The sequence below is a fragment of the Ursus maritimus genome, unplaced genomic scaffold (genome assembly GCF_017311325.1).
Source record: "Ursus maritimus isolate PB19 unplaced genomic scaffold, ASM1731132v1 scaffold_23, whole genome shotgun sequence".
Taxonomy (NCBI): Eukaryota; Metazoa; Chordata; class Mammalia; order Carnivora; family Ursidae; genus Ursus; species Ursus maritimus.
Genome location: NW_024424786.1, coordinates 40011585 through 40037761, shown reverse-complemented (window position 1 = coordinate 40037761; position 26177 = coordinate 40011585). Strand labels below are relative to the sequence as shown.

Sequence of the window (26177 nt, the reverse complement as noted above, 5' to 3'; positions counted from 1 at the left end):
CGGAGCACCGGCCCGGTGCGCTCGCCCTCCCTCCCTCACCGCGCAGGGCGGGGCCTGTGCGTCCCGACCGCTCCTGCGCCTGCTCAAACGCTATTTGACAGAGGGGTGGGGCTTGGCTTCCGAGTGTAGGCGGAAGTTGCCGAGAGTCCTCGGGATTTTGACTACGCTCCGTCGGCCTCGCAAGGCGCCGGAAGTAACCGATTAGCACCGGAAGTTGGCCAGCGTGGCCTGTGAGCGTTCGCAAGTGGCGCGGGGCGCCAGTCGCCATGGAGCCGGCCGGGCCCTGTGGTTTTTGCCCGGCCGGGGAGGCCCAGCCCGCGCGCTACACCTGTCCTCGCTGTAACGTGCCCTACTGCTCGCTGCGCTGCTACCGGGCGCATGGCACCTGCGCCGAAGACTTCTACCGGGACCAGGTGCTGGGAGAGCTCCGCGGCCGCAGCGCCTCGCCCAGCCGCCTGGCCAGCGCCCTACGGCGGCTGCGTCAGCAACGCGAGACCGAGGACGACCCCGAGGACGCAGGCCGCGAGCCTGGCCCGGCGCCAGGCGGCCTCACCAGGTTCTGGGAGCTGCTCGCCCCGGCCGAGAAGGCGGCCTTCGAGCAGCTGCTGAGCCGTGGCGAGGCCGGGCGGCTGCTGCCCCCGTGGCGGCCGTGGTGGTGGGGCCGCGGGGCCGGGCCGCGGCTTCTGGAGGAGGTGGATGATGCTGCGGGCCGTGACCCTGCGGAGCTGGAACCCACCCCCGCGAGGACGCCACCGGAACCCGTGAAGGAGGCCGCCGCCGAGCCGTTCCTCGAAGACGCTCCCGAGGCCTGTGCGCCCACCGTACCCACCCGGATCCCCACGCTGGCCAGCCTGAGCCGCAGCCCGGCCTCGCCGCTCGTGCGCTTCCAGCTGCCCAACGTGCTGTTCGCCTACGCGCACACTCTTGCCTTGTATCACGGCGGCGACGATGCGCTGCTCTCGGACTTCTGTGCCACGCTGCTCGGCGTTTCCGGAACCCTGGGTGCGCAGCAGGTCTTCGCCTCTGCCGAGGAAGCCCTGCAGGCCGCAGCCCAGGTGCTCGAAGCAGGGGAGCATCCGCCTGGGCCTCTGGGCACATGGGGTGCCATGCGCGAAGCCGCTCGCATCCTGATGGGCAGAGGCCCGACCGACCAGAAAGGCTACACGCTGGCAGCCCTGGGGCACTTGGCACAGACCCTGGGCCGGGCCCGGAAGCAAGCTGTGGCCACGGAAGAGCGAGATCGCCTCTACCGGGCGCGGAAGAAGTGCCAGTTTCTATTGGCTTGGACCAATGAAAATGAGATGGCCCTCACACCCCTGGCCCTGGACTGTGCCAGGGCCCATCGAGCCCATGCTGTGGCGGCCGATGAGGTGGCAGCCCTCACCCGGGAGTTGGAGCAGCTTTGGGGAGGCCCTCTGCCACCTGCTCCAAGAATTCTCATCGAGGAACTCCCTGGCTGAACTGGGATCTGTCATTAATAAAGCTGTGACGGGTCTGCCCTGTCAGCAGTGCCTGCTTCTGAAGAGCAGCTATTGTCCCCCCCACCCCCAGATTCGGGCCCACAAGACACCTCTCGGCTTGTCCTGGATCAGAGCTGACCCAGCCAGTTTGTAAACACCCTGGCCCCAGAAAGGGAGCGAAGTGGTACCACGGGTTCCAGACGTTTATCCCAGGAGACAGAGCAGCCCCTCCACTCCCATTTTTGGGCACTGGCTGCCTTTCTCCTTGCTCCAGAGCACCTCTCTGAGGCTGCTGGTCCCTGCTCGCTGGAGCTCAGAGCAGGGTGGGGCCCAGGCGCCTGGTGCTGGCTGCGCTGACAGCTGGGTGGGCACGTGCCCCGCTCGGGGGCGAGTGGAGCCGCTTCAGTAGACGTAGGGCAGGATTCGGTAAGGCACGCGCCGGCAGTACTCGCGCCAGGCCAGGCCGTACTTGCGCAGGCACTGCTGCTCGTCCCGGGCCTCGCGGTGCACCAGCAGTGCCGTGAAGTAGAGGACGTAGAAATAGGGCAGCAGGTGAGACACTCCTGTGGGGAAGTGGAGGCTGTGACCGCCCAGCAGGCCCCCAGTTCACGAAGGTTTCCACTTCGAATGGCTCACAGGGACATTGGGGCTCTGGTGAAAGGTCCAGGTCTGCCGCAAAGCGCTGGCTCAGCTCGGCAGATGGAGGTCTGCCCCCAGCCACTCACCGAGTCTGTTCCCAGCTTCCTGACTGCTCCCTCCACTGGGGCGCATCCCCGTTCTCCCTTCCACACCCAGACTGGGCACCCTGTGGTCACCACCTCTGTCCCTCACACGCGTCGCGTGGCCTCCGTCCTGTGCCCTCCCAACCCACTCACCACAGGGCAAGGACCAGGCCAGAGCCATGATGAGGTCTCCAAGGTAGTTGGGATGGCGGACCATACCCCACCACCCAGACACCAGCAGCTGCCGCCCCGTGGCTGTGGGGATGGTCTCAAGGCCTGGGGAAAGACAGGGAATGGGATGGGGACCCGGAGGAAGCCCAGCTGCACCCTTTCACTCATGGCACCTAGAAACCCAGCTCACCAGCCACTCTGGGGTCAGAAGGATTCTTCCGGAAGGTGTTCTTCTGGGAATTGGCTCCTCGGAAGATGTAGTAACCAACAGCTAGGGGAAAGCACGAGCAAGTGGTCAGTGTTGAGGTTTAGAGCCTTCTACCTGACCCTGACCATCCACCCACAGCCCAGTCGGCCTGGAGGCCTAGGACCCAGTCCTTCCCCCACCCCCCAGGCCCCAGGCCCCAGCCCTGTGTTAGAGGAGCGCCTGAGGCTTAGGACCTCCCCAGTGCTGAAGAAACAGAACACAAGGAATGAAAGCAGGAGGAGCCCCCTCCTAACCGACCATTGATGAGGCAGATGACTGAGGCCATGGGCAGCCCCAGGGGCTGCGGGTGGTGGAGCAGGAACTGGGCCTGCAGGCTGTAAGTGAAGGGTACCCAGGCTAGGTCCCCAAAGGCCAGCATGAAGCCAAAGCCGTCGTGTGTGATGTCCATGGTGGTGAGAACAGCCTCCTGCAGGGATGGGACCCAGACACACCAGCTTAGTCCCCGTGAGGTCCTCAAATGCCCTCCTGCCTCTTCCCACAGTCCAGCCTCACCTCATGCCAGAGGGCATCACCCACATAGAGTAGCTGGAAGCCATTGACCAGCCACATGGCCAGGGAGGGACTCCCCCGAAGTTCCGCTTCCTGCATCAGCAGGGCCAGGTTGATGAGGACCTGGGGTTGTGGAAGAGGGAGGACATGGCAGTCTGTCCCCAGCCGGCCTCCACGGAGGTGGCAGCACCTAGGTGGGGCAGTGGCCAGCCTATCCCCTTATCTCTCTCGGCTCTCAGTCACTAAGTCCTCGGCCTTTTGCGGAGTGGATCCAGCCCCTGTACCCCGGGGCAAAGCCTGCCACAGATGCTTCTGGAGGTGCTCCCTGCCTGTGGGCTCTTACCATGTCGCGTAATGTTCCTTTGGGGAGAGCAAGATAGAAAGCCACTGGACATTTCAGGCTTGAGGATTAAAACAGACCTGGTTTTGCATCTCCGCTTTGCCACTTGGGCAAGTTGCTTACCCTCTTCAAGGTAAGTGCTTACCCTCTTCTACCGCCTGCCCCGCCCGCCTTTCCTCCACCCCCTGTGGAAAATAGATAATCATGGACCTGCTTCACGGAGCTGCGGACTCGCTGACACAGTGCATGGGCAGCACAAAGCAGGATGTGTCTGGCACATAGGAAATACTCATGAGTAAACCCGTCCTGGTAGCACTGGGTTTGGGGCTGTCATTAGCGTTACCACTTCTCATCCTCACAACCTTCGCAAGCAGTTCTGACTTTATCCCATTTCACACACGGAGAAATCACCTTGGAGGCCAGGGTGCAGATCCATGGTGGCCCCTTGGCCTCCTCTCCCTTCTAGTTTCCAGGGTGACATGAGGGACCTTGCCCAAGAGACCCTTTGGGAAATCATGATCACCGTCCAGCATGGGTGATTATAACCCCAAACCACAGGTGGCATGTCCTCAAGGCCACTAGTGATGGACAGCTTGCTACGCCCAATGCTCAGTCTTCAGTTCTGCACCGCTAGGACCAGCAGGCAGCCTAGCATCAGCCTCTCCTGTCCTCAAAATAGATTGAGCTTGATTTATTTCAAGTCGCACCTGCTCACCTAACTCCCTCCATGCTTTTTCTCCCTACCATGCAGCACGCCTGCCATGCTACATGTATTTCACTTATGTTTTGTCTGTCTTTCCCAATAGAATGTAGGCTCCATGAGGACAGAGATTTTTTTTTTCTTTCCTGTAACTTTTTTTCTCCTTTGTCTCCTTATACCTAGAGTAGTGCCCAGGGCACTCAACAAATATTTGTGGGATGAATGATTAATAGTTTGCATCTGCACAATAGCGGCCCTGCCCTGTCCTGCCCAAGCACTGCTTACCCATCCCACCCCTCCTCCTGGCCCGCATAGCCGTGCCCAGCATACCCAGCCGATGAGGCCAGGCCGCAGTTCACAGAAATATTTGAAGTCGAAGGACCAGATGCGCGGGTTGAGCTCCCGTCCCAGGAAGAAGTCGTAGATGGGATTGCCTGCAGAATAACGGAGGCTGAAGATGCAAGCCAGCACCCCCATCTGCTTCCGTCTGCACCCTACTGGGACCCCTCTCACCTGAGTTCCCCCCAGGTGCCAGGGCCGAGGCAGGGGCCACCAGAGCCTTCAGATAGAGAAGGAGGCTGAAGATGAAGGCGGTGAGGGTGGCCGCGAAGGCCAAGGGCAGGAGCATTTCTGGGAGCGCCCCCAGAGGCAGCCCAGCCGACACAGCCAAGCCCACCAACAGGGCTGTCAGCACCAGGGCCTGGAAGCCTGAACCACAGTACACAATGAGTCCTGGGGGCTGAGCCCCTACACCTCTGCCCTTCCCCTTCACTCCGCCCCCCAACAACACACACAGTCCAAAGCCCAGGGGCGTCAATGACCCTGCCCTTGGCTTTCAGTGGGTCACCCCAACCACTGCTTATAGTGTAAGAGCAAATGCTGCGGGTGGGGGTAGAGGAACAACGGTTGTGGAGAGGGACAGTGAGGCTACCCGGGACGCAGAGCGTAAAATAGGCATCTAATGGAGCTTGGGGGTGGGGGCTAATCTCCACTGGGCCTAGAGCTCCACCCCCGCTGGCGCAACTCTAGCGCAAGCCCCCCCGACCCCCCAGCGTCCAAGCACCGTTAATGGGGTAGCGCAGGCGACTCTTGTCCTTCAATTCCTGTCCCTCGGCCACCTGCGGGCACAAAGCGGCTCTGGTAAGGGGTGAGAGTGTCTTCTCTCCCGCGGAGCCCCCTCCCTCCGCCCGCCTCCCCCGCGAGCCGCGTCCACACCTTGCGTGCCGGCAATAGGTAGAGAGCCGCCTGAAGGCCGAGCCAGGCGAGCCACAGCAGCAGCGTCTGAGGGCTCCACAGCACTTCGGGTCCGGGCAGGTAGGGGGGTGGGCCCAGGAGGCGCGCCGGGCCCGAGTGGGCCACCAGGAGCAGGTGGAACATGGTGGCAGGAAGCAGCAGCATCAGCGCCGCGGCGCCTGGGGACGGGGGGCGATGGCGTCAGGCGTCCCCTCCGCAACTGCCCTCCGAGCCGCCACCCCAGGTGCCTGTCGTCTCCAGGGCCCCCTCAGCATTCCCACCGCCCTCTTCCATATCCCGTTGTCAGCCCTCAGCCCCTTCCCTGACTTCCATCTTGGGCCCCACCCCCTCGCTCCCCCCAAAGATCTTGCTCCTGTTCTCGGTACAATCCTCCACTCCACAAATCCGGTGCGCAGCCCCCTCCCCAGACAGTCCCCCGGACCCCCAGATCCCTCTGCCTCTGGAGACCCTTCAAAGCCTTCCATTCTCAGATCCTGCTCCTCTGCGACCCCCACCCCCACCGCCGTTTGCAGTTCTCCCCGCCCTCGCGGAGCCTGACCCCAGATTCCACCCCCGCCCCATTACCCAGGGGTCCCCCGAATTCCAGCGGAGCCCGGGAGCCCTGAGGAGAGGCCATGGTCTCCGCTCCACCGGGAGGGGGGTGAGGGTACACAAGGGTCCGTCAGAGAAACCCAGGCCACCTCATCCCGCAGGCCATGAGCTTGGAGACGCGGATCAGCCAGCTGCACAGACACCTGCTTGATCCCTGAGCTCGGACTACTACCGCTCGAGTCCCGAGGTCTTTAAGTGGACCCACCCCCGGCCCATCCTGGGCCCAGCCATCCAGCCAATCGGTTTGGGGGGCGGGTCTGACGCGCGTGCCTCAGGAGCCACCTCGCAACTCCACCCCCCCAGCCCCGCCCCCGCAAGAGAGAGGGAGGAGGAGACAACACGTCTTTATTAGCGGGTCTTGAGGCCGGCGGGGCAGGGCCAGCGGACCGTCGGGAGACCAGGGGATGGGGAGGTTGGGGCGACTGTGCAAGCCCGTGCATGGCAGCGGTCCGGCCTAGCCACGCTCGCAGATGACTTCGACGACACTGGGTTCCATGGGCACCGGGTCCGGGCAGCGCAGGGCAGCCGAGGCCACTACTTCATCCAAGAGCAGGTGCACGAGCTCCTCATCGGCCACGAAGCGCCACAGGTAGAGCTGCAGGAAGTGACAGTCCACCTGCACCTGCTGCAGGCCGAAGCGCCCGAAGGTGCGCAGCCGCACACACTCCAGCAGCGTCTTCAGGCTGATCTTGATGATGCCGGTCAGCACCGACACCTGCGGGCAAGGACAGAGGAATGCAGCCCTGGGCCAGCAGGTGTTGGGAGGGGGCACTGGGTCCCTGAGGGGCCAGAGAGACAGCAAGAGGCCGGGAGCTGCGATGGGGTGTAAACGTCCCAGGACCCCCGTAAGAGGGAGGGACAGATGCAATGTTGGCACCATTATCTGGAGAACAGACAGGGAAGGCCCAACAATCAGAGGAGCAGAGATGGGAGTCACCACTGACGGAGGGGCTCGCTGAGTTAGACGCAAAAGACCACCAGGTCCTAGAATGTGGGCAGAGACTATGGTGTGGACAGGAATCCCTGGGGAGGGCCCAGGACTACTGTGACGACAAGAACAAGAGCCAAAGAGGCATTCTAGATCCGCGTCCAGACCCAGGCTAGGAGCACACCAAGATCAGGGCAGAGGGCTGTGGGATATGGTGATGCGGGATGGGATATGGTGGGGCTCTGGATGACCATTCACTCCTAGAAACAGCCCACAGAGACAGAGCCTGGGTGGGGACAGAGTCCTAGGCTCCCTGACTCAGTGTGGGACTGCTTCAGCCAACCTTCCCAAGGGCCCCTGGAAGGTGGGGTCACTGGGGACTTCAGACCTTGTTGAACTCCACAGGGCTGAACACGTCAATACGTTCAGAGAACAGTTTCTGGATGTTGCTCAAGAGATTAGTGTCCATTGGGGCGCTGGATGGTGGGAGAGACAAGCAATCAGAGCCCACCCTGCACCCCCATCCTCCTTTGTCCATTCCCCGGGGGGTTACCCTGGCCAGCCAGACCTGGGTGTATAGCTGGGTGCATAGCGGCCCTGCTGTCGAGAGCTGCTGTACACAGAGAAGGTCCTTTTGCTGGAGTCGCTGCTCTGGGCCTTGCGGACACCCTCTTCGTACAGAAGCCCCACCTGGTGATGGAAGGAGGCACTGCAAGGAGGCCAGAGCAAGGGGAGCCTCCAGCCCACCAGGTGCCCAGGGTGAGGGCCCAGGACACCCTAAATTACAAACTCATTTGTTATGAGAGTCACAGGGTAGTGGGGACCTGGTATCTGGTTGGTACCTAGTCACTATTTATAGAACCAGAGGAGTGGGACAAAGGCGGGACATAAGATTTGGTACTGAGGCCCAATCTTCAGTGCTAGCCCTGCCCGCCCTGATTCCCTGGTGACTCTAGACCTCAGCCTTCTCACAGGTGAAACGGGGGCAATGACGCCCCAAGTCAGGGCTGCGGAGGAACGAGGCCACAGACGCAGGCACTGATGTCTTGATCCTCCGAGGGTTGCTTCCCCCACACCCACAGCCTGCATCAGGACCCCCCTGGCCAGCCCGGGCCAGCGGGGAGCACCTGCACATCGATCGCCGTCGTGTCCTCCACCACCCGCTTCATGACAGCACGCACGTTCCGAGGCTCCAGCGTACTGAGCCAGTCCCGCGTCTCTACGCTCTTGCGCAGCATCTGTGATATGACCAGGCCCTGCACCTTCACGTAGTGGGTCAGTAACCGCCGCGCTGTCTCCCTGGCCTCCGCACACAGTGTGCTCACGGGTGTCACTGGAGACTGGTCCTGAGCCAGGGGTGCAGAGGACAGAGAGACAGTGAGTGCTGGGGGCAGCTCAGGGGCCACTGCCAAGCAGGAGCAGGGCACGGGCTGGGCAAGGGGGAGGTTGGGCTGGGCCTAGGCAGCTGGCCTGGGTCTGACCATGACAGCACTGTCCACGGCGGACCCCCCCCCCACCCTGCTGTGAGCCAGCGGTTCACCTGCACGAGAAACTGCTCATCAGTGAGGGTGAGGACATAGGAGACGGTGGCTGTCTCGTAGTCCAAGCAGAGGCGGGAGAGCAGCAGGAGCAGAGCAGGCGGTGTGGCACCCCCCTTCTCCCCAGGGCTGTCACAGAAGCTCTGAGCCGTCTGGCACATGGAGCGGATGAAGCCCACGATGAGGCCCTCACGAACACCCTGGCTGCAGAACTCGCCCTGTGAGGAGGAGGGCCCCAGATCCATAGCGGGTCCCCTCTTCCAGGCAGGGGCTGCTAGCGACCCTCTTCTGGGACCCTAAATGCCCTAGCCCCTCTCCAAGGGACAGCTTCATCCTGCATTCCAGGACCCAAGAGCAGCTCCCCTGCTTGGGGGGCAGGGGTGGAGTGCGAAGAGACAAAGCCAGCGCTGGGGACCCTGTTTGCAGGTGCCCTCCCAGCCTTCCCCTCCCCTCCAGGCTGTGCCGGCCTTCCTTATGACAGCCTGAAACCACATCCAGAGTGCCTGGGCGACGACTGTGTGCCCTGATAGCTGACAAACTGTAGGATGTATACAAGAGTGCCCGGAATAAGGGGGGTTGGGGGGGGGATAAATGCCCAGAGGTAGGCCATACCCGGAAGTAGGGCTTGTTGGAGAAAGACACCTCCTTGGCGGTGAAGAGGTGCACAGCTGCCAGGGAGGCCTTGATGTGGCTCAGGATGGAGCTGGCCACGTTGGCCAGCAACTCGGCCAGGCCCGGGCCCTCCTTTCCAGCCAGGCGAGGTGCGGCCAAAGCCTGCCGCACGTCGGTCAGGCAACCCAGGAAGGCGGCCCGCAGGCCCTGCAGGTGGTGGCCCAGGCGCTCCCTGGCCACCCGCTCCACGATCTCCGTGGCGGCCTCGGCCAGCCCCGCAGCGGCCAGCAGGGCCCCAGGCGCCCGCAGGCGCCGATGGAAGCGGTCCAGCGCCCGCACCAGCAGCGAGTTGTCGCCGCTGCCCTGCTCCTGTGCCAGCCGCCGCTCCACTAGCGCAAAGTAGCGGCCACCCAGCTCCCGCGCGAAGGCTGCCAGCTTCTCGGCACCCGCCGGGCCCTGGGCCGCGAACAGCTCCTGGTAGGCCGAGGCCACTTGGCAGAGGCCACCCACGAAGCCACTTCCTCCGTGATCCGTGAACTCTAACACGTCGGGAGCGGGAGGGGAGGGCCCCAGCTCTGCCTCCAAGCTCCGCAGCTCGGCCTCCAGCCGCCCCCGGGCGTGCGCCAGGAACTCGTCACACAGCTCCTCCGCCGGCTCCCCCAGGGCCAGCAGCAGCTCCACGCACTCCGCCTGCTCGGGTGCGCCCGAGCCGCCCTCCCTGCGAGGTGGGAGGTGGCGGTGAAGGGCAGGCTGACAGAATTCGGGGTGGGGGGTGGGGAAGACGGACCGCCACCGGCAGGCCCGGGACCCCGGCGGGGTGGGTCAGGGTCCCCGGGCCACACCTGAAGCGCTGCCGCAGCTGCTGCGCCAGGCGAGCCGTGATGACCTGGCAGTCGTCCTGGATGGCGCGGAAGGAGGGCAGGTGCTGGTACTGCTGCAGCACGGCCCGCGCGCGGCCCTGGTAGCGCACCGCCTGCCCGTAGGCGCCCAGCTCCACGCACTTGGTGAGGCGCGAGGGCAGCTCGAAGAGGAACTGCAGCTTCCGCAGCAGTGCGTGGACCCCTGGGGGACGGGGACAGGTGCTGTGAGCCCCAGCGCCCCGGGTGGCCCGTTCTGGCACCGGCTCCGGGACCCGGCCCACCTGCTAGCTTGGTGATGCGCTCGTGGCGGTCCTGCAGGGTGGCGCTGATGCGCGCGCTGAAGTCTGTGATCACGGCCATGTTGGTGGCCAGCCGGTCCATCTCGTCCTCCATCTTCCGGAAGTCGTTCTTCATCTTCCGGATGGTGTCTGGGAGGGCAAGGGAGCGGGAGAGGGCAAACGAGATGACTTGGCACGGGGGCAGCCCTCAAATGCTCCTCCCCCACCCTGCCACCCCCCGCCACACACACATGCACGTGCACGCGCACACGCCTCCTTCCCAGATGCCCCTGAGCCAGCTCCTCAAGGGTCACATTGATGACTGAGTGCCAAAGGGGCTGCCATGGTGCTTGGTCACAGTAAATGAGAGGGAAGGCCACATTTTCTGAGCACCCCTTGCGTGTCCTGGTGCGTGGGGAGAGGCCTATGGAGCCACAGTCCTTGAGCTCAGAAGATGCCAAAGGAGGGCACAGAGCGCTTGGCAGGAACCTGTGTGCTCCTTCAGAGGGGCCTCCTCCGTGTCCAACACACTGCCTGGCACAGAGGAGACACCCTATGTCCTTCTCAGTCCTCCCGAGCCCTTTCACCCCACCTTCTGGAACACAGCCGACCTTCTCTGAAGGGTCTTTTCCCTTTTGTCTTAAGAGAAACCTGCCTAAGGAGACAGTTCTTTTCACACCCAGCACCTCAGGGCCTGGCCCCTTGACATTTCTAGTTTCTACTCTTCTTCCCTTTAGGACCCCAGCTTCTTTGAAGACCATACCATCAAACTACACCCCTCTTGTTGCCATCTCTACTGTCCTCTTTGCCACACCTCCCAGTTGCTGATCACTGTCACCTCCTTGTGGACAAGAACATCCACATGGATGACGCTTCGGACATTCCTGACTCTCCATTCACGACCTCCCCAATCCCACGCACGCTTGCCTCTGCCTCATCTGTGCCGCCCTCTCCTTCCCTCAGCTTCTGTAACTCTGATTATTCACCCTGTCTACCGACTCTAACAGTCCTTTGGCCTCTCCAGGAACTCCAGATCCAGTGACCCTAGCACAGTGTCACTACTCCTAACACCTCTCACAGCTGCAATTCCCTACTCATTCCCCGGGATCTCTGACCTGCCACCAGGGTCATTCGTCATTGGGCATGTACAAGCCCCCTTGCCTCTCTTGTCCCCTCCCTCCATTACTTGCTAGTGAAACCTTACAGCAGGTTAAGCCCAACCAGCCACCCACCCCATGCACCCAAACGGCTAAAACTGAGCCATAAAACCATGCCAACTGGCCTTCCTTTAAATTTATGACTTCAAGTTCCCCCATCCTTCCAAACCCTGTGCTTTCCCATTTTCCAAAATAACATTTTCTCCAGAGTCCTTAAAACTCCAATACATGCCCCCAACTCTCAATTGGTGACTCTGCTTCACATTTTACAAATAAGCTACAAGCAAACACCAATCCCTCTAAATCTGCAGAACACGGGGATAGATCCGTGCCTTCTGCCTCCCTCTCCCTGAGGGGTGTCATCCAGTCCCATGGCTGTAGTGACGTGGACATTACTGTCTCCAGTCTGACCAGAGTCCAGCCTAACAACCCATTTAACACCTTGATGGGGATGGCAAACAGGCTATTCAAGTATGACATGAACAGGGGCGCCTGGGTGGCTCAGTCGTTAAGCGTCTGCCATCGGCTCAGGGTGTGATCCTGGCGTTATGGAATCGAGCCCCACATCAGGCTCCTCCGCTAGGAGCCTGCTTCTTCCTCTCCCACTCCCCCTGCTTGTGTTCCCTCTCTCACTGGCTGTCTCTCTCTGTCAAATAAATAAATAAAATCTTAAAAAAAAAAAGTATGACATGAACAAAACAGAATTCTTGACTTTCCCCAAAACTGGTCTTCCACTAAATTTTTTCATCTTGGCTCCTGGCCATTTTCAGAGTCATTTTTTAATTTTTATCTTTCCTTCAACCCACATTTACTCCATCAGCAAGTCCTGTAAGTTTTACCTCCAACATTTTGTTTCCAAGCCACCATTATCTCTTGTCCAACTACAGCCAACATTTCCCAAATAATTTCCCTAACTCTACTCCTGAACCTATCATCAATATTCATTAAGGAGGGCTGCCTGGCTGGCTCAGTGAGTAGAGCCTGGGACTCTTGATTTCAGGGTCGTGAGTCTTTGAGCCCCATGTTGGGTATAGAGATTACTTTAAAAATATATTCATGAAGGAAAGCAAGGATGAAGCAGAAACATATCTGTCATAGGCGACTTTAATTCGCTTCTATCAATCCATGACAGATCAAGTGGCAAAAGCCAAGAAAGGCTACAGAAGATCTAAAGAACTAATATGGACGACCTATTTGATTTATATTGAATTCTTTTTAGATTCCATAAAATATACCACAGCATATTAGGTCTTACAGAAAATCCCAATAAATTTACAAAGATAAGAAATTCACTTTCTAACCACAATGCAATTGAACTGGAAATTAATAACAAAACTACAAAGTGAAGAGACCCCATCATTTGGAGAAAAGAAACCTTCATTTTTAATCAGCTATCGGGTCAAAAGGGAAATCAAAACAAAGAACAGCATATAACAGCAATGAAAACACTACAGATCGGAACGTATAGAACACAGCTTGAGCAATGTTCAGAGGAAATCAGCTTTAAATATTTATAAAAATAAATTAGAATAAACACTCAACTCAATAAGTTAGAAAAAACACTACACATTTTAAAAAAGCAGAATTAAGGAATAAGTAAAGCTAAAAGCAGAGATTAATACATTTTTTTAAAGATTTTATTTATTTATTTAGAGTGTGAGGAGGGGGGGAGGAGCAGTGGGGGCAGCAGGGGTGGAGGAAAGGATCTCAAGCCGACTCCACACCAAGCGCAGAGCCCATCGTGAGGGTCAGTCTCACAAGCCTGAGAGCATGACCTGAGCCAAAACCAAGAGCTGGATGCTTAGCTGACTGAGCCACGCAGGCACCCCAAGATTAATACATTTTTTAAATGGGAGAACTAATAAATCAAAGATCAGGGTCACTAAAAAAAAATAATAAAAGGATAAAAAAATTTATAAAATGTTAGCTAAATTAACTTCTTTAAAGGGGGAAAAATAAGAAATAAGGGGTGCAATTCACAAATTAGAATAATCACAATTATTTGCTCAATTCCATGTAAAGAAATTAAAAATCTTGAATGAAATGAGTAATTTGTTACAAAAACAGAATTTACCCTTATGGGGGGGCCTGGGTGGCTCAGTCAGTTCAACGTCTGCCTTCGGCTCAGGTCATGATCCCAGGGTCCTAGGATCCAGGCCAAGCAGGGAGCCTTCTTTTCCCCTCTCCCTCTGCCTGCCACTCCCCCTGCTTGTGCACTTGCACGTGCTCTCTCTCTCTCACGCACGCTCTCTCTGTCAAATAAAAATAATCTTAAAAAAAATAATATATAAAGTTAAAAAAGAACGGCAAGTCATTTCACATAGGGCTATTTTTCCTTAGTATGTGAAGAATTCTTCTAAATCATTATGGAAAAGAACAACAACTCTATAGAAAAATAGGAAAAAGACATGAACAGATAGTTCACAGACAAAGATATCAACAAACAGCTCTTAAACAGGCAAGAGATGTTCCACCTCAGTCAGAAGAGAAAGTGAAAATACACAGAGATACGGGGCGCCTGGGTGGCACAGCGGTTAAGCGTCTGCCTTCGGCTCAGGGCATGATCCCGGCGTTCTGGGATCGAGCCCCACATCAGGCTCCTCCGCTGGGAGCCTGCTTCTTCCTCTCCCACTCCCCCTGCTTGTGTTCCCTCTCTCGCTGGCTGTCTCTATCTCTGTCGAATAAATAAATAAAATCTTAAAAAAAAGAAAAGAAAATACACAGAGATTTTCACTTTTCACCTACGGGATTGGCAAAGATGAAAAATGTTGATAACAGTGTTGACCAGGGTGTTTAGAAAGAGCTATTCTGTTAGTTGCTGGTGGTTGTGCAAACTGGTATTTATGGAAAGGAATCTGGCAACATCTACGTGCAGTCATCTGTGAGCCTTCCCACCCATACCTGGTTTGTGTGTGGCTCCTGGACCATGGGAATATTCTCTAAGCAGGGCTGGGGCAGCAACCCAGCTTGGGGAGACAGCAAGAGAGGCAGGGTGAGGAGAAAAACATCAATGACAATGACAAGGAAAATAAAAGGGAACGGACACAAAAGTTGCAGGGGAAAAATAGAGTAGCTAAAATGGAAATGCGCAAGAAGAACCCATGGAGCTAAAATCTATGGAGCAATGAGGGATTTTAAAAATTTACACAAGGAGGCAGACCGTGAATTAGCGAAACGAGCTTTTCATGTTAGCAACGGAGTCCATGGCACAAGCCCACTCACCCTTATTCTTAGAGATGATTCTCTAGAGAGGCAAGTCACTACAAACTAAGCTTACACAAACGGGATGACCATAGTACTCGGTGGGGCCCCAGTCTGGAGGTGCTCGTATTTTTTGGAAAATGATTGCATTGCCAAGCCACGGCGAGTGAAATTAAATAACACAGCACACAGAGTGCCCTGCAGTTAAAAACTGAATAAAAGGAGAGCAAAGGCAGAAGATGGAAGCCGAGGTACCAGACGGATCATGGGCTAATGGTCATGGAGAAGCCAGGAAGTTCAAGAGGCATTTCATCTCCCCCCCCCGCCAAATTCTGTTTTCGCTTATAAGCAGTTTAACCTGTTGACATAACCTCCTTCCACATCTGTCAAAAGATACCATTAAAAGAGCAGATTCTTTTCTGGAGTGCGTGTTTGGGTCCGGGACACTTAGGTTCAAGGAAACTTGAATATGACTTCCAAAGGAACAAAAAAAAAATCCAAAAACTAAGTTGTCACTGAAACAGAGTAAAAGAAAACCTACTGCTGGTGTCATTGTTGCTGAATGCACAGGCACAGAGCCACTGAAATGGAAATACAAGTTGTACCATGTTAAAAAACAACAACAGCAACAACCACACCACTGAGTAATAAAGACTACACTGTATACCCTTGAACTATGTCAAGCTTGTTAAGAAAAGCAGCTTGCCAGAGAAAGACAACTATCATATGATTTCTCTCATCTATGGAACATAAGAACTAGGATGATCGGTAGGGGAAGAAAGGGATAAAGAAAGGGGGGGTAATCAGAAGGGGGAATGAAACATGAGAGACTATGGACTATGAGAAACAAACTGAGGACTTCAGAGGGGAGGGGGGTGGGGGAATGGGATAGACCGGTGATGGGTAGTAAGGAGGGCACGTATTGCATGGTGCACTGGGTGTTATACACAACTAATGAATCATCGAGCCTTACATCGGAAACCGGGGATGTACTGTATGGTGACTAACATAATATAATAAAAAATCATTTAAAAAAAAAAAAAAAAGAAGTTGACAACTCAAAAAAAAAAATTAGGAAAAAAAAAAAAAAAGAAAAAAAAAGAAAAGCAGCTTGCAGTAGGGCAAATGGTAACTGTTTGGACACCAAGATACGAGCTTGGGAGACGAGTGCGTGGTAACTGGTAGGAGGCTGGAGGGGGCCTTGCCAGCCTGGGTGCTGACTGCACAGACACGTTCCATTTGGGAAATTCATGGAGCTGTCCACCTGTGACCCGTGCACTTTTCTGTATGTCTGTGAATCCTCAACAGAGTTTACTGTTAAAGATTGCTTTGCCATTGCCTGGGGAGAGCAATGGGAAGAGGCTTTTCACCGTACAACCTTTGAGACCTTTTCAATTTTGAAACAGACAGATGCATTATTACATAAACTAAATGTCGAGGCCAGATGTTGGCAAAGTACAGCCTGGAGGCCAAACCTGACTTGATCCCTGTTTAGTTTTTTGGTTTTTAACTGGGATATAATCGACACACGATAGAATTCAGTGGTTTTTAGTATTTTTACTATACCCGCAAGATTGTGCAACCACTATCACGATCTTGTTCCAGAACATTCATCAGCCCAAAGAGAAGCCCTGTAACCCTTGGCAGCCACTCCCTATTTCTCCCCATGCCTCAGTCCCTGCCAACCACTAATCTGTTTTCTATTTCTATGGATTTGCCTGTTCTGTACATTTAATAGAAATGGAATTAGACAAAATGTGGCCTTTTGTGCCTGGCTTCTTTCATTTACCACATTTTCAAGGTTCTCTACGTTATAGCATGAATCAGTATGTCATACTTTTTTTTGGCTGAGTCATAGTCCATTGTGTGGATACACATTTGTTTCTCCACCCACCGACTGGTGGCCATTCGGATTGCTTCTTTCGGCTATTATGAATAACGCTGCTAGGAACATTCACGGACCTGCTTTTGTGTGAACACACTGGCAGTCCTCTCCAGTATATTCCCATGAGTGGAATTTCTGGGGCTTATGCTAACTCTGTGCTTAGCTCTTTGAGAAATGGCCACAGTATTTTCAGGTACACCATTTTGTACTCCTACCAGTAATGTAGGAGAGTTCCAAATCCTCCACGTCTTCACCAACATGTGTTATATTCCAGTTTCTGGAAATCCCAGTGGGTGGGCAGTGGTATCTCACTGTGGGTTTTTGTTTGAAGATTTTATTTATTTATTTGTCAGAGAGAGAGAGAGAGAACAAACAAGCAGGGGGGAGTGGCAGGCAGAGGGGAAACAGGCTCCCTGATGAGCACGAAGGCCGATGTGGGGCTCGATCCCAGGACCCTGGGACCATGACCTGAGCCAAAGGTAGACGCTTAACTGACTGAGCACCCAGGTGCCCCTCACTGTGGTTTTGATTTGCATTTCCCCAATAACTAATGATGTTGAGCAACTTTACATGTGCTCATTGGTCATCTGTCTATCTTCTTTGGAGAAATGTCGATTCAAATCCTTTGCCCATTTTCTTTCTTTCTTTCTTTTTTTTTTTTTTTTTGATTTTTTATTTATTTATTCGATAGAGATAGAGACAGCCAGCGAGAGAGGGAACACAAGCAGGGGGAGTGGGAGAGGAAGAAGCAGGCTCCTAGAGGAGGAGCCTGATGTGGGGCTCAATCTCATAACGTGGGATCACACCCTGAGCCGAAGGCAGACGCTTAACCACTGTGCCACCCAGGTGCCCCCCTTTGCCCATTTTCAAATAGGGTTGTCTTTTTAGTGCTAAGTTGTAAAAGTTCTTTATATATTCTGGACATTACACCCTTGTTAAATATATGACTTACAAATACCTTCTCCCATTCTATGAGTCATCCTTTACTTTCTCAATAGTGTCCTTTAAAACACAAAACTTCAAATTTTTTTAAGATTTTATTTGTTTTTTAGAGAGAGTGTGTGTACAAGTAGGGGGAGGGGCAGCGGGAGAGAGAGAATCTCAAGCAGGCTCCATGCTAAGCACGGAGCCTGACGTGGAGCTCTATCTCACAACCACGAGATCATGATCTGACTCAAAATCAAGAGTCGGATTTCAACCGACTGAGCCACCCAGGCACCCCCACAAAATTTTAATTCTGATGAAGTCCAGTTTGCCTATGTTTTTCCTTTGGTTACTTATGCTCTTGGTGTCTATAGGAAGAAAAGACACTACTGTGTGTCTCCTCCATTCTCAACACTCCAACACTACTTCACATCTGACACCAGATGTGTGGGTTTTCCACACACCAAGCGATTCTGCAACACCAACTGGGTGTCCTACAATTTAACTTAATTGTGACACTATTTACTGGGAGTTAGTGTCAGATCTTATGGGCTAAGGGCTTAGTTACACAAGACTACACTACCCCGGGGCAGCTGGGTGGCTCAGTCGGTTCAGCTTCCAACTCTTGATTTCAGCTCAGGTCATGATCTTGGGGTCATGGGATCAAGCCCTGCATCTGGCTCTGTGCTGGGCTGCAGAGCGTGCTTGACATTCTCCCCCTCTTCCTTTGCCCCTCCCCGTTGCTTGTGCGCACACATGCACGCTCTCTCTCAAATAAATACATAAATAAAAAATATTTTTTAAATAGCACATTTAGGGACACCTGGGTGGCTCAGTCAGTTAAGCGTCTGCCTTTGGCTCAGGTCACGATCCCAGGGTTCTGGGATCGAGTCCTGCATCGGGCTCCTTGCTCAGCAGGGAGCCTGCTTCTCCCTCTGCCTGCCGCTCCCCCTGCTTGTGTTCCCTCTCTCTCTCTCTAGCAAATAAATAAATTAAATAAAATCTTTTTTAAAAATAGCAGATTTAAATCCTTCTGTAGTAAATTCAATGCCTGGGCTTCTTCAGAGACAGTTTCTACTGATTTTTTTTTTCCTGTGTATTGGCCAGATTTTCTCCTTTATTTGCTGGTCTCAAGAAGTTCTGTTGAACAACAGACATAGTAAATACTATCAGATGGTAAATCTAGAAGTCAGCTTCTCTCTCCTGCCCAGAGTTTGTTGTTGTGGCTGTTTAATCCTATTGTTTGTTTAGTTATTTTTCTGAGTTACTAAACCTCTACTATTAGTCTCTGAACCAATTCTAGAAAGTTTGTATGCTTCCTTGTGTATAGCCACTGAAATCATTACGTGGTTAGCTTAGTGGTCAGCTTTGTTTAAATACCCGGAATCAATAAATCTCTTTAGTTTTTGCTGAGGGGGTGTGTGCACGCACGCGCCTGTGTTGGGGCAGAACTTAGACACTCAAGCAGGCAGTTTACAACCCGCCTTGGCCCTCGCTTACCGCTGGCGCAGAGCCTGAAGGGGAGCGAGCTTAAAGCATTCTCAGGCCTTTCTTAATTTTCTTTTTAAGATTTTATTTATTTGACAGAGAGAGAGACAGCCAGAGAGAGGGAACACAAGCAGGGGGAGTGGGAGAGGAGGAAGCAGGCTCATAGCGGAGGAGCCTGATGTGGGGCTCGATCCCAGAACGCCGGGATCACGCCCTGAGCCGAAGGCAGAGGCTTAACGACTGAGCCACCCAGGCGCCCCTCAGGCCTTTCAAGCACGTGTACCACCTTACATTATACGTAACCTTCAAATTTCAATATGGAGGTCTCACTCCTCGGCGTTTCTTTTTAAGCTTTTAAGTTAGTCTATTGTTTGCCCCAAGTATTATCCATCACTTCAGGCAGACACAATAATTGCCCGTAACTGTTTTTGACAAACACCCCTGGTGAGAGGCTTTTAGTACTGGGTGACTTCAAGGTCAGGTCAAATAAAGAGATACCTAGGGAGTGGAGTCTTTCAGGAAACCAGCAGATAGGTTACATAGACAGTTCTTTCAGCATGAGGCTTTCAAAGAGCTCCAGCCCTATCCTGGTCCCTCCAGTATTAGAGATAATGGGGTATTTTTCAAGGCTACTACTGAGCTGGAGAGGAAATTGTGGGGTAAAAGACCACAGGAGGGGCGCCTGGGTGGTACAGTTGGTTAGGTGTCAGACTCTCGGTTTCGGCTCAGGTCATCTCAGGGTCCTGAGATCAAGCCCGAAGTTGGGCTCGGTGCGGAGTCTGCTCGAGATTCTCTCTCCCTCTCCCTCTGCCCCTACTGCTCGTGCTCTCTCGCTCTCTCTCTCATAAACAAATCTTTATGGGGAAAAATAACACCACCAAATTTGCCACTTTTACCAAGATTCAGCTGTTTTTCTTAAATAAAGGCTCCTCAGATTGTTGCAAACCTTTGGTTCATTTCTAGAGTTCCGAAAAAAAGTTGATTCTGACCATTTTGGCCCGTTTTTTCAGTTGCTTTTATGGAAGGGAGATTTTCAAGTGCACTTGCTCCACCATTTTTGCTGACGTCACCCTGGAAGTCACACCTGTTGGCGTAAACGAGCCTCACTGGGACTCAGACATCGGCACTCATTCACCTACTGCCCGCATTGGCTTTCAGGCCACAAGAGCAGAGACCAGAGGGCCCACAAAGCTGAAAATGTGGACTTTACTCAGAAAAAGCTTGCCACCCGCCATGTATATCCTATGCAGTCGGGTCCTGCTCCCTTCATCCTGTCGCTCTTCTCTGGTCAGAGCGTTTTCGGGGCCTCTGCACAGGTTTCCTCAGCCTGAGCCGCTCTGCCTCCAAATCCTCCCACGCTCAGCTCTTCATTGCTCACCTTCATTGTTACCTCCTCACGAAACCCTTCTCTGCCACCCTTTCCACACCACGCCCCACCGCCCACTCTCGCTCTAGTAACCTGTTTCACTTCAAGAGCTCTCGTTGAGCCAAATGATCTGTCTCTTTCTCTAGAACGTATGTTCTATGACGGCTGAGGAATTGTCTGGCTTGCAGCTACATCCTCGTGCCTAGAATAGTGCCTGGCACACAAGCGATCAAATATTTGGCAAGTAAGTGAACAAACGAATGAATCGGTCAAAGGGACGTACAGTCATGCTGACACCACCTTCCCTCCAAGACCACTTCACTCTAACTCCCTTGGCCTCAGCGCTACGAGATCCCCCCTCCATAACGGCTCCCCACGGGGCGCCTGGGCGGCTCAGTCGTTAAGCGGCTGCCTTCGGCTCAGGGTGTGATCCCGGCGTTCTGGGATCGAGCCCCACATCAGGCTCCTCCGCTGGGAGCCTGCTTCTTCCTCTCCCACTCCCCCTGCTTGTGTTCCCTCTCTCGCTGGCTGTCTCTCTCTCTGTCAAGTAAATAAATAAAATCTTAAAAAAAAATAAAATCAATAAAGGCCCCCCACCTCCAGCGCCAGTCAGAAGGCCACTCCTTGGAGGCACTCTAAGGAAAGCAGAGATGGGGTGGACTAGATCCATCAAGATTCCTTCTGACTGGAGATGCTGTTATTATCTGACATGATCTCTAGAGTTCCTATGATAAAGACCAAAACGCTTCTCATGGTCTACAAGGGCCTCCGTGATCTGGACCCACAAGACCATCCAGGTTCACTTCATGCCTGGCTCCCCTTTAGAAATAATAATAAAACAAAACCAAGCCAAAACCAAACCCTAGCTCATTATGTCCCTCTTCCCACACCTGATCTTCTCGCAGTTTCCTGAGCACCACACCCACCATCCTGTGGTCAAGCTGAAACCTCAGGGTCATTCTTCACATGCTGTTGCTTCTCAACACCGTGTCCGGTCAATATTGCCGCAAATATTTCTCAGTTTGCCCATCACTGTCCATCTCCACCACTACCGACCTGACGTACGCTCCCAAAATCTCTGGCTTGGACTAGCGAAAAGGCCTCCCTCCAGACACCTCTCCCAGCGCAGCTGGAGGGATCCTTCCAGAACACAAATCTGCCTCATCACCCGTATGTCTGAACTCCTTGCTTGGCTTAGTGCTTAGTATGGAAAAAGGCAAAGTTCCTTCATATGCTCTTGAGGGTTAAACTCCACAACACGTGCCCACCCGACTAGCTCTGCCCACACTCAGCTTTCCCTGCTGTAGTGATGAGCTCTTGATCCTTGGCTAAGGCCAACGCCTCGACCATGCACTGCTCTATCCCCTCCCCTTTCCTGAAGACTTTGCTCCTGCCATCTTCCCTCTCTCTTGGCACCATGTATAAGCATTCCATGCACAAACGTTTCACCCAAGCTTATCGATTCTATTTCTTGGAATGCTTCCTTCATGTGGCCGCTCAGACACCCATGCTCCTGATTGTCCTCAAACCTCCCCAAAATGCTTGCTTCCTTTGTGAGCTCCTCCTTCTCTTCAATACTTCTGAATGTCAGGATGCCACAGGGCTCAGTCCTTAGACCTCGTCTCTTCTCTCTGTACACTTCCTCCCTGGGAGATCTCCTCTTATTCCCTGTACCTCAAGTTCTGGCCTTCTCTGGACTCCAGATCCTTCAAAAAAGCAATCCAAAAACAATCTTGAATCCTTCCTCTTCTCCACTGCGGCCGTCGTGGTCCGTGCCACCAGCATCTTGCCTGGACTGCTGCAACAGCTGCCTGATGGGGGTCTTGGCCACCCTTGCCTCCCTACAGTCCACTCCCCACCGAGTGGACAGAGGGGTCCTTTTAAAACAAAAGTTAGGTCACCCCATTCTTCTCATTCCATCTCATTCAGAGTAAAGAGCAGGATCCTTATAACCACTTACAAGTTCCTATAAAATCTGGTCCCCACTAGCCCTCCACCCTATCACCTACCACTCTCCTCCTCCCTCGCTCCCCCTAAACTCCCTGCTGTACTCTGAATATGCCTGACATGCCCTCTCTTCAGAGCCTCTGCCCCTGCTGCTTCCTCCCCCACCAGGGCTGGTTCGTTCTTATCAGGGTCCTGCTCAAACGTCACCACCTCAGAGGGGCCTGCTCATACTTACCCTAGCTAAAGGCAGACCCACACACACATTACTCTTTTCTCCCTACTCTATTTCCTTCTTCTCACACTTACTACCACCTCTATTTGTGTATTCATTTATTCTCTGTCTCCTCAACTGCAGGCTGCAGGAAGCAGCCTAATCTAGCTGGCTCATTGCTGTATCCTCCGTATGCAGAGCAGCTCTTGGCAAAGAAAAAGAAAGGAAGAAAGGAAGAGAAAAAAAGAAAGAAAGAAAGAGAGAAAGAAAGAAAGAAAATAAAAAGGAAAAGGGAAAAAAAAAGAGGCATTCAATGAATACTTCGTGAATGGATATAAGACTTTACAGTATTTACAGATTTAGAACCCCTGATTCCAACACTCACTTTATAATTTTCTCCCTTAAGAAAAAGATAAAATAACAACCCATCCTGATTAAGCAAGAGCTAAACGTCAAAACAATACAAATTCTAACAAATGGAAAATGTAATGCTTGCAAAACTCCTGTGAGAAATTTCACAGCTCAGAAATTATGATGATTTTTTTTAAAGATTTATTTATTTTAGAGAGAAAGAGCATTGTGGGGGAGGGGCAGAGGGCGAGAGGGTGGGGGAGAGAAGCAGACTCCCCACTGAGCGTAGAGTGTTGCCAAAATCAAGAGTTGGACTCTCAACCAACTGAGCCGCCCGGGCGCCCCTAGAAATTATGATTTGTTGCTGGCTGATGCTGGTATTAGCAAATAAAGAGGTGCCTACTCATTGGACCTGCTTCAAATCAGACAAAAGAACAATGACTACTCCCAGCACTGTGACACTAGTAGAGTAAGAGGTGTCAGAATGAACGTCACAAAGGTCCGCCCAACATTCTCATGGACCACAGGCAGACCCTCAAGATCTGCCCTACGACTAAGTACACAGGGGTCCAAAATTATCACAAAAGTCTGAGTAGTGCATTTCACCCCCATAAGACAGCAGTAGCTCAACACTGTCTAGCGCTGTCCTGGACAGAGAATAAGTGGGGCAAGAAGGAAAAACAGAACAAAACCCCTTTACATGATCTTTGGGTCCGTTAATGTCACAAATTTTCTGTCTCTGCTTAATTTAAAAGGGGGAAAGGGATAGAGGAAGGGAGGGAGAGAGAGAAAGAGAGACAGAGACAAGCCCACCCTCAAGACAGACCTGGGCAAGAGAAAAAAGCTACCACTAATGAGAGAAACGAACCCTTCCTGAGACATCCTTAGTGTCAGGGATTCTAAGTGGTTCAGATAAATCCATATCAGTCTAACATTTCATTTTGTTTTTTCTCCCCTTTGGTCCTCAGAAAACACTCTGAGAGCAGCTATTACCTCTATAGTCATTTGACCACAAAAGCTCTGAGAGGTGAGAGTGGATTAATGTCAGGGAAGGACTAGAATCTGGGTCTCCTCCCCCTGAATCCCCTGCTGGTTTCCCCAACACAGGACAACAGGTAAGTGGGACTGTGAAGGGTGTGTCCCAGGGGGAATCACCTGTGGCTGAGATGAACTTGTTGTAGTTCTCATAGACCAGGGTCTGCATGTCGCTGTCCAGAGCCCGGATCTGCCGCACCATGTCTGTCTCACTGTCCATCAGCTGGGCCAGAGGGCACTCTCTACGCAGCTGGAGGAAATCGGGGTGTTAATGCTCAAGTCGGGGGCCCTCATGGCCCTTGGCTTGCCCCTAGCTCGTCGGCTTTCAGTGCAAGAAAACCCTCATCCCACCCCTGTTAGGAATCCTAGACATGGGGCCTATCAGTGGCATAGGTGAGGAGCTGCTGGATTCGACCCTGTTGGGGGTTTGTCAGCCTTCGACATGCTCAGACTCAGCCACGGCCCGGTCCAGAGCCTGTCAGCGCCTGGGCCACGCCCCCTACCCCGGGCCTATCAGAACATCAGCCCGGGACACCTCACTCCGCACCTCCTCAGGACGGTGCAAATCTGCCCATGCTCCCCTGCGACTCCAGCTCTGCCCCTGCTTCGGGTCCGAGGGTGGTCTTGTTTTTAGGAACCCCTGCTTCCCTCACCCCCGCAACAAAGTCAAACGCGTGATCTGGGGGTGCAATGTATCGGCGGCCTGGTTCCCCCAACACACAAACACACACCTTGTCCAGATACACTTCCGGGTCGAAGTGCGCCCCGTTGAGATCCGTCGGGTCCAGGGGGTCCGACCCTGGGGGGCGCCCCGCCGTCTCCCCCTCCGAGAGGCCGTAGTAAAGCTTCAGCATCCCGTGCGCCTTCCGCCGACGCTCCGGGGCCTCTGCCTCGGGCCCCTCGGGAGAGTCCCCAGGTCCAGACCCCGGGCCAGGCCCAGCGGCAGCCGCCGCCATCGCCCCAACTGCAGCCCACGGGCGTGAGGCTGGGAAAGGGACCGGGAGGAGGCACTTCCGGGAGCCATAAAGTTCTTGTTGTAACGAGGCAGTCCTTCAGCTGAAACGTCCCCCTGCAGCCCTGGGTGCTTCGAGACTAGCGTTCCCCCGTACCTTTCCTCCCCGAGCCAAGAGGTTCCGGGAGAGCCCTGGGTTCCCCCAGCCTCTCGAGCGGAAGGATTGAGCGGAACTGGTCGGGTGCTTCCCTCCCAGAAGGAAAGCGGGTCCTGGCTCCCAACCGCGCACGCGCGCGGGCAGAGGCCCCTGAAATATGTCCCGGGGCGTCGTGGACGGAGCGCCGGCCATGGAGCCAGAGAGCAGGTGCCTGACATCCTGGCATTGGCTCGTCACCTGGGTGGCGGCTCAGTTTCCCCCATTCCTAATATGGGGGGGCGACTTCACAGGAGGCCGCGAGGGTAGATGCACGTACGGCGCGCGCGGGGCCTCTAGGACACGGTTTCTCGGGGCCGGTCCTCTGACACGGGTCAGAGCTGCCTTCAGACTCTGGGCTTCCCCCAGACCTAGCTGCTGTTTTTGTTTTTTTTTTTTTTTTAAGTCCCCAAGCACCTCAACATAGGTGCTTCGAGGACCGACCCGGCAGATCTTCAGTGACTGGTGGGCCGTGCTGAGTGAGGGGCTGGGTGGAGACCTGGAGGGTAATTCTCAGGTGTCCGATTTCAACAAAACGCAGGGGTTCACCAAGGTGCAGCGCTCCATCGGACAGGTAATGAAGACCAAATCGAGATGCGATGAGTTTTAATAGAGAAAACGACTTGATCACGTGGTCCTTGAAACATTACTTGTGATGGGCTGGCGGCGGGCCGGGTGTTGGAATGGAAACCACCTTGTTTATTCTTCGGCAGGGGTCCTGCAGGCCAAACACATCCTACCACTTGTTTCCATGTGGTCTGTGAGCTAAGACTGGTGGGTTTTTGTTTCATTTCAAAATGGTTAAAAAAATAAGAATATTTCATGACGTTAAAATTATGCACAATTCATATATAATCAGAGTAGATCTTAAAAGTTCTCATCAGGAGAAAAAAAATTTTGTTAACTATGTATGGTGACAGATGTTAACTAGACTTATTGTGATCATTTTGAAATATACACAAATATTAAATCATTATGTTGTACCCTTGAAAATAATGTAATGTTAATGTCTATCTCAATTTAAAAGGCAATTTTCATAAAATATGAAAATTATGTGAAATTATATGAAATATTCCAGTGCCTGTAGTTTTATTTGAATACGTCATGCCCATTTGTTTATATATTATCTATGCCTGCTTTTGCCCTACAACAGAAGTGTTGAGTAGTTGTAACAGAGACCTTAGGGCTGGCAAAACCTAAAACATTTAGTATCTGGTCCTTTACAGGAGTTTGCTGACCCCTGAAATCTGTGTTCA

General features: G+C 53.7%; 3 protein-coding genes across 6 annotated transcripts in view; 1 reads left to right on the top strand and 2 right to left on the bottom strand.

The window, feature by feature from the left end:
* TM7SF2 (transmembrane 7 superfamily member 2) overlaps nt 1-6191 on the bottom strand; it is a 9279-nt gene extending 3088 nt beyond the window's left edge. The window contains exons 1-10 of one of the 4 annotated variants that reach the window (XM_040639373.1): nt 5969-6184; nt 5366-5562; nt 5214-5268; nt 4664-4858; nt 4481-4584; nt 3114-3233; nt 2859-3027; nt 2544-2624; nt 2336-2458; nt 1971-2023 (exon numbers count right to left, since the gene is read on the bottom strand). In XM_040639373.1, the coding sequence (XP_040495307.1) occupies nt 1971-2023; nt 2336-2458; nt 2544-2624; nt 2859-3027; nt 3114-3233; nt 4481-4584; nt 4664-4858; nt 5214-5268; nt 5366-5562; nt 5969-6020 (1149 nt within the window). In that variant the 5' untranslated portion in view covers nt 6021-6184. Of the gene's footprint in view, nt 1-1645; nt 2024-2335; nt 2459-2543; nt 2625-2858; nt 3028-3113; nt 3234-4480; nt 4585-4663; nt 4859-5213; nt 5269-5365; nt 5563-5968 lie in introns of those variants that run through there. The other 3 variants (XM_040639374.1, XM_040639370.1, XM_040639372.1) reach the window with 3 other exon arrangements.
* On the top strand, nt 65-1511 carry ZNHIT2 (zinc finger HIT-type containing 2). Its single transcript, XM_040639377.1, has one exon. The coding sequence runs from the start codon at nt 267-269 to the stop codon at nt 1458-1460; it is 1194 nt and encodes a 397-aa protein (XP_040495311.1). The 5' UTR covers nt 65-266; the 3' UTR covers nt 1461-1511.
* A 132-nt stretch (nt 6192-6323) lies between the features above and the next one.
* Nucleotides 6324-24806, bottom strand: VPS51 (VPS51 subunit of GARP complex). The gene is made up of 10 exons (XM_040639369.1): nt 24508-24806; nt 23897-24026; nt 10215-10361; nt 9916-10135; nt 9074-9791; nt 8464-8679; nt 8051-8269; nt 7492-7613; nt 7312-7399; nt 6324-6710 (listed from the first exon to the last, which is right to left on the bottom strand). Exons 1-10 carry the CDS (start codon nt 24730-24732, stop codon nt 6450-6452), a joined length of 2346 nt encoding a protein of 781 aa, XP_040495303.1. The 5' UTR covers nt 24733-24806; the 3' UTR covers nt 6324-6449.
* Nucleotides 24807-26177: the final 1371 nt, after the last annotated feature.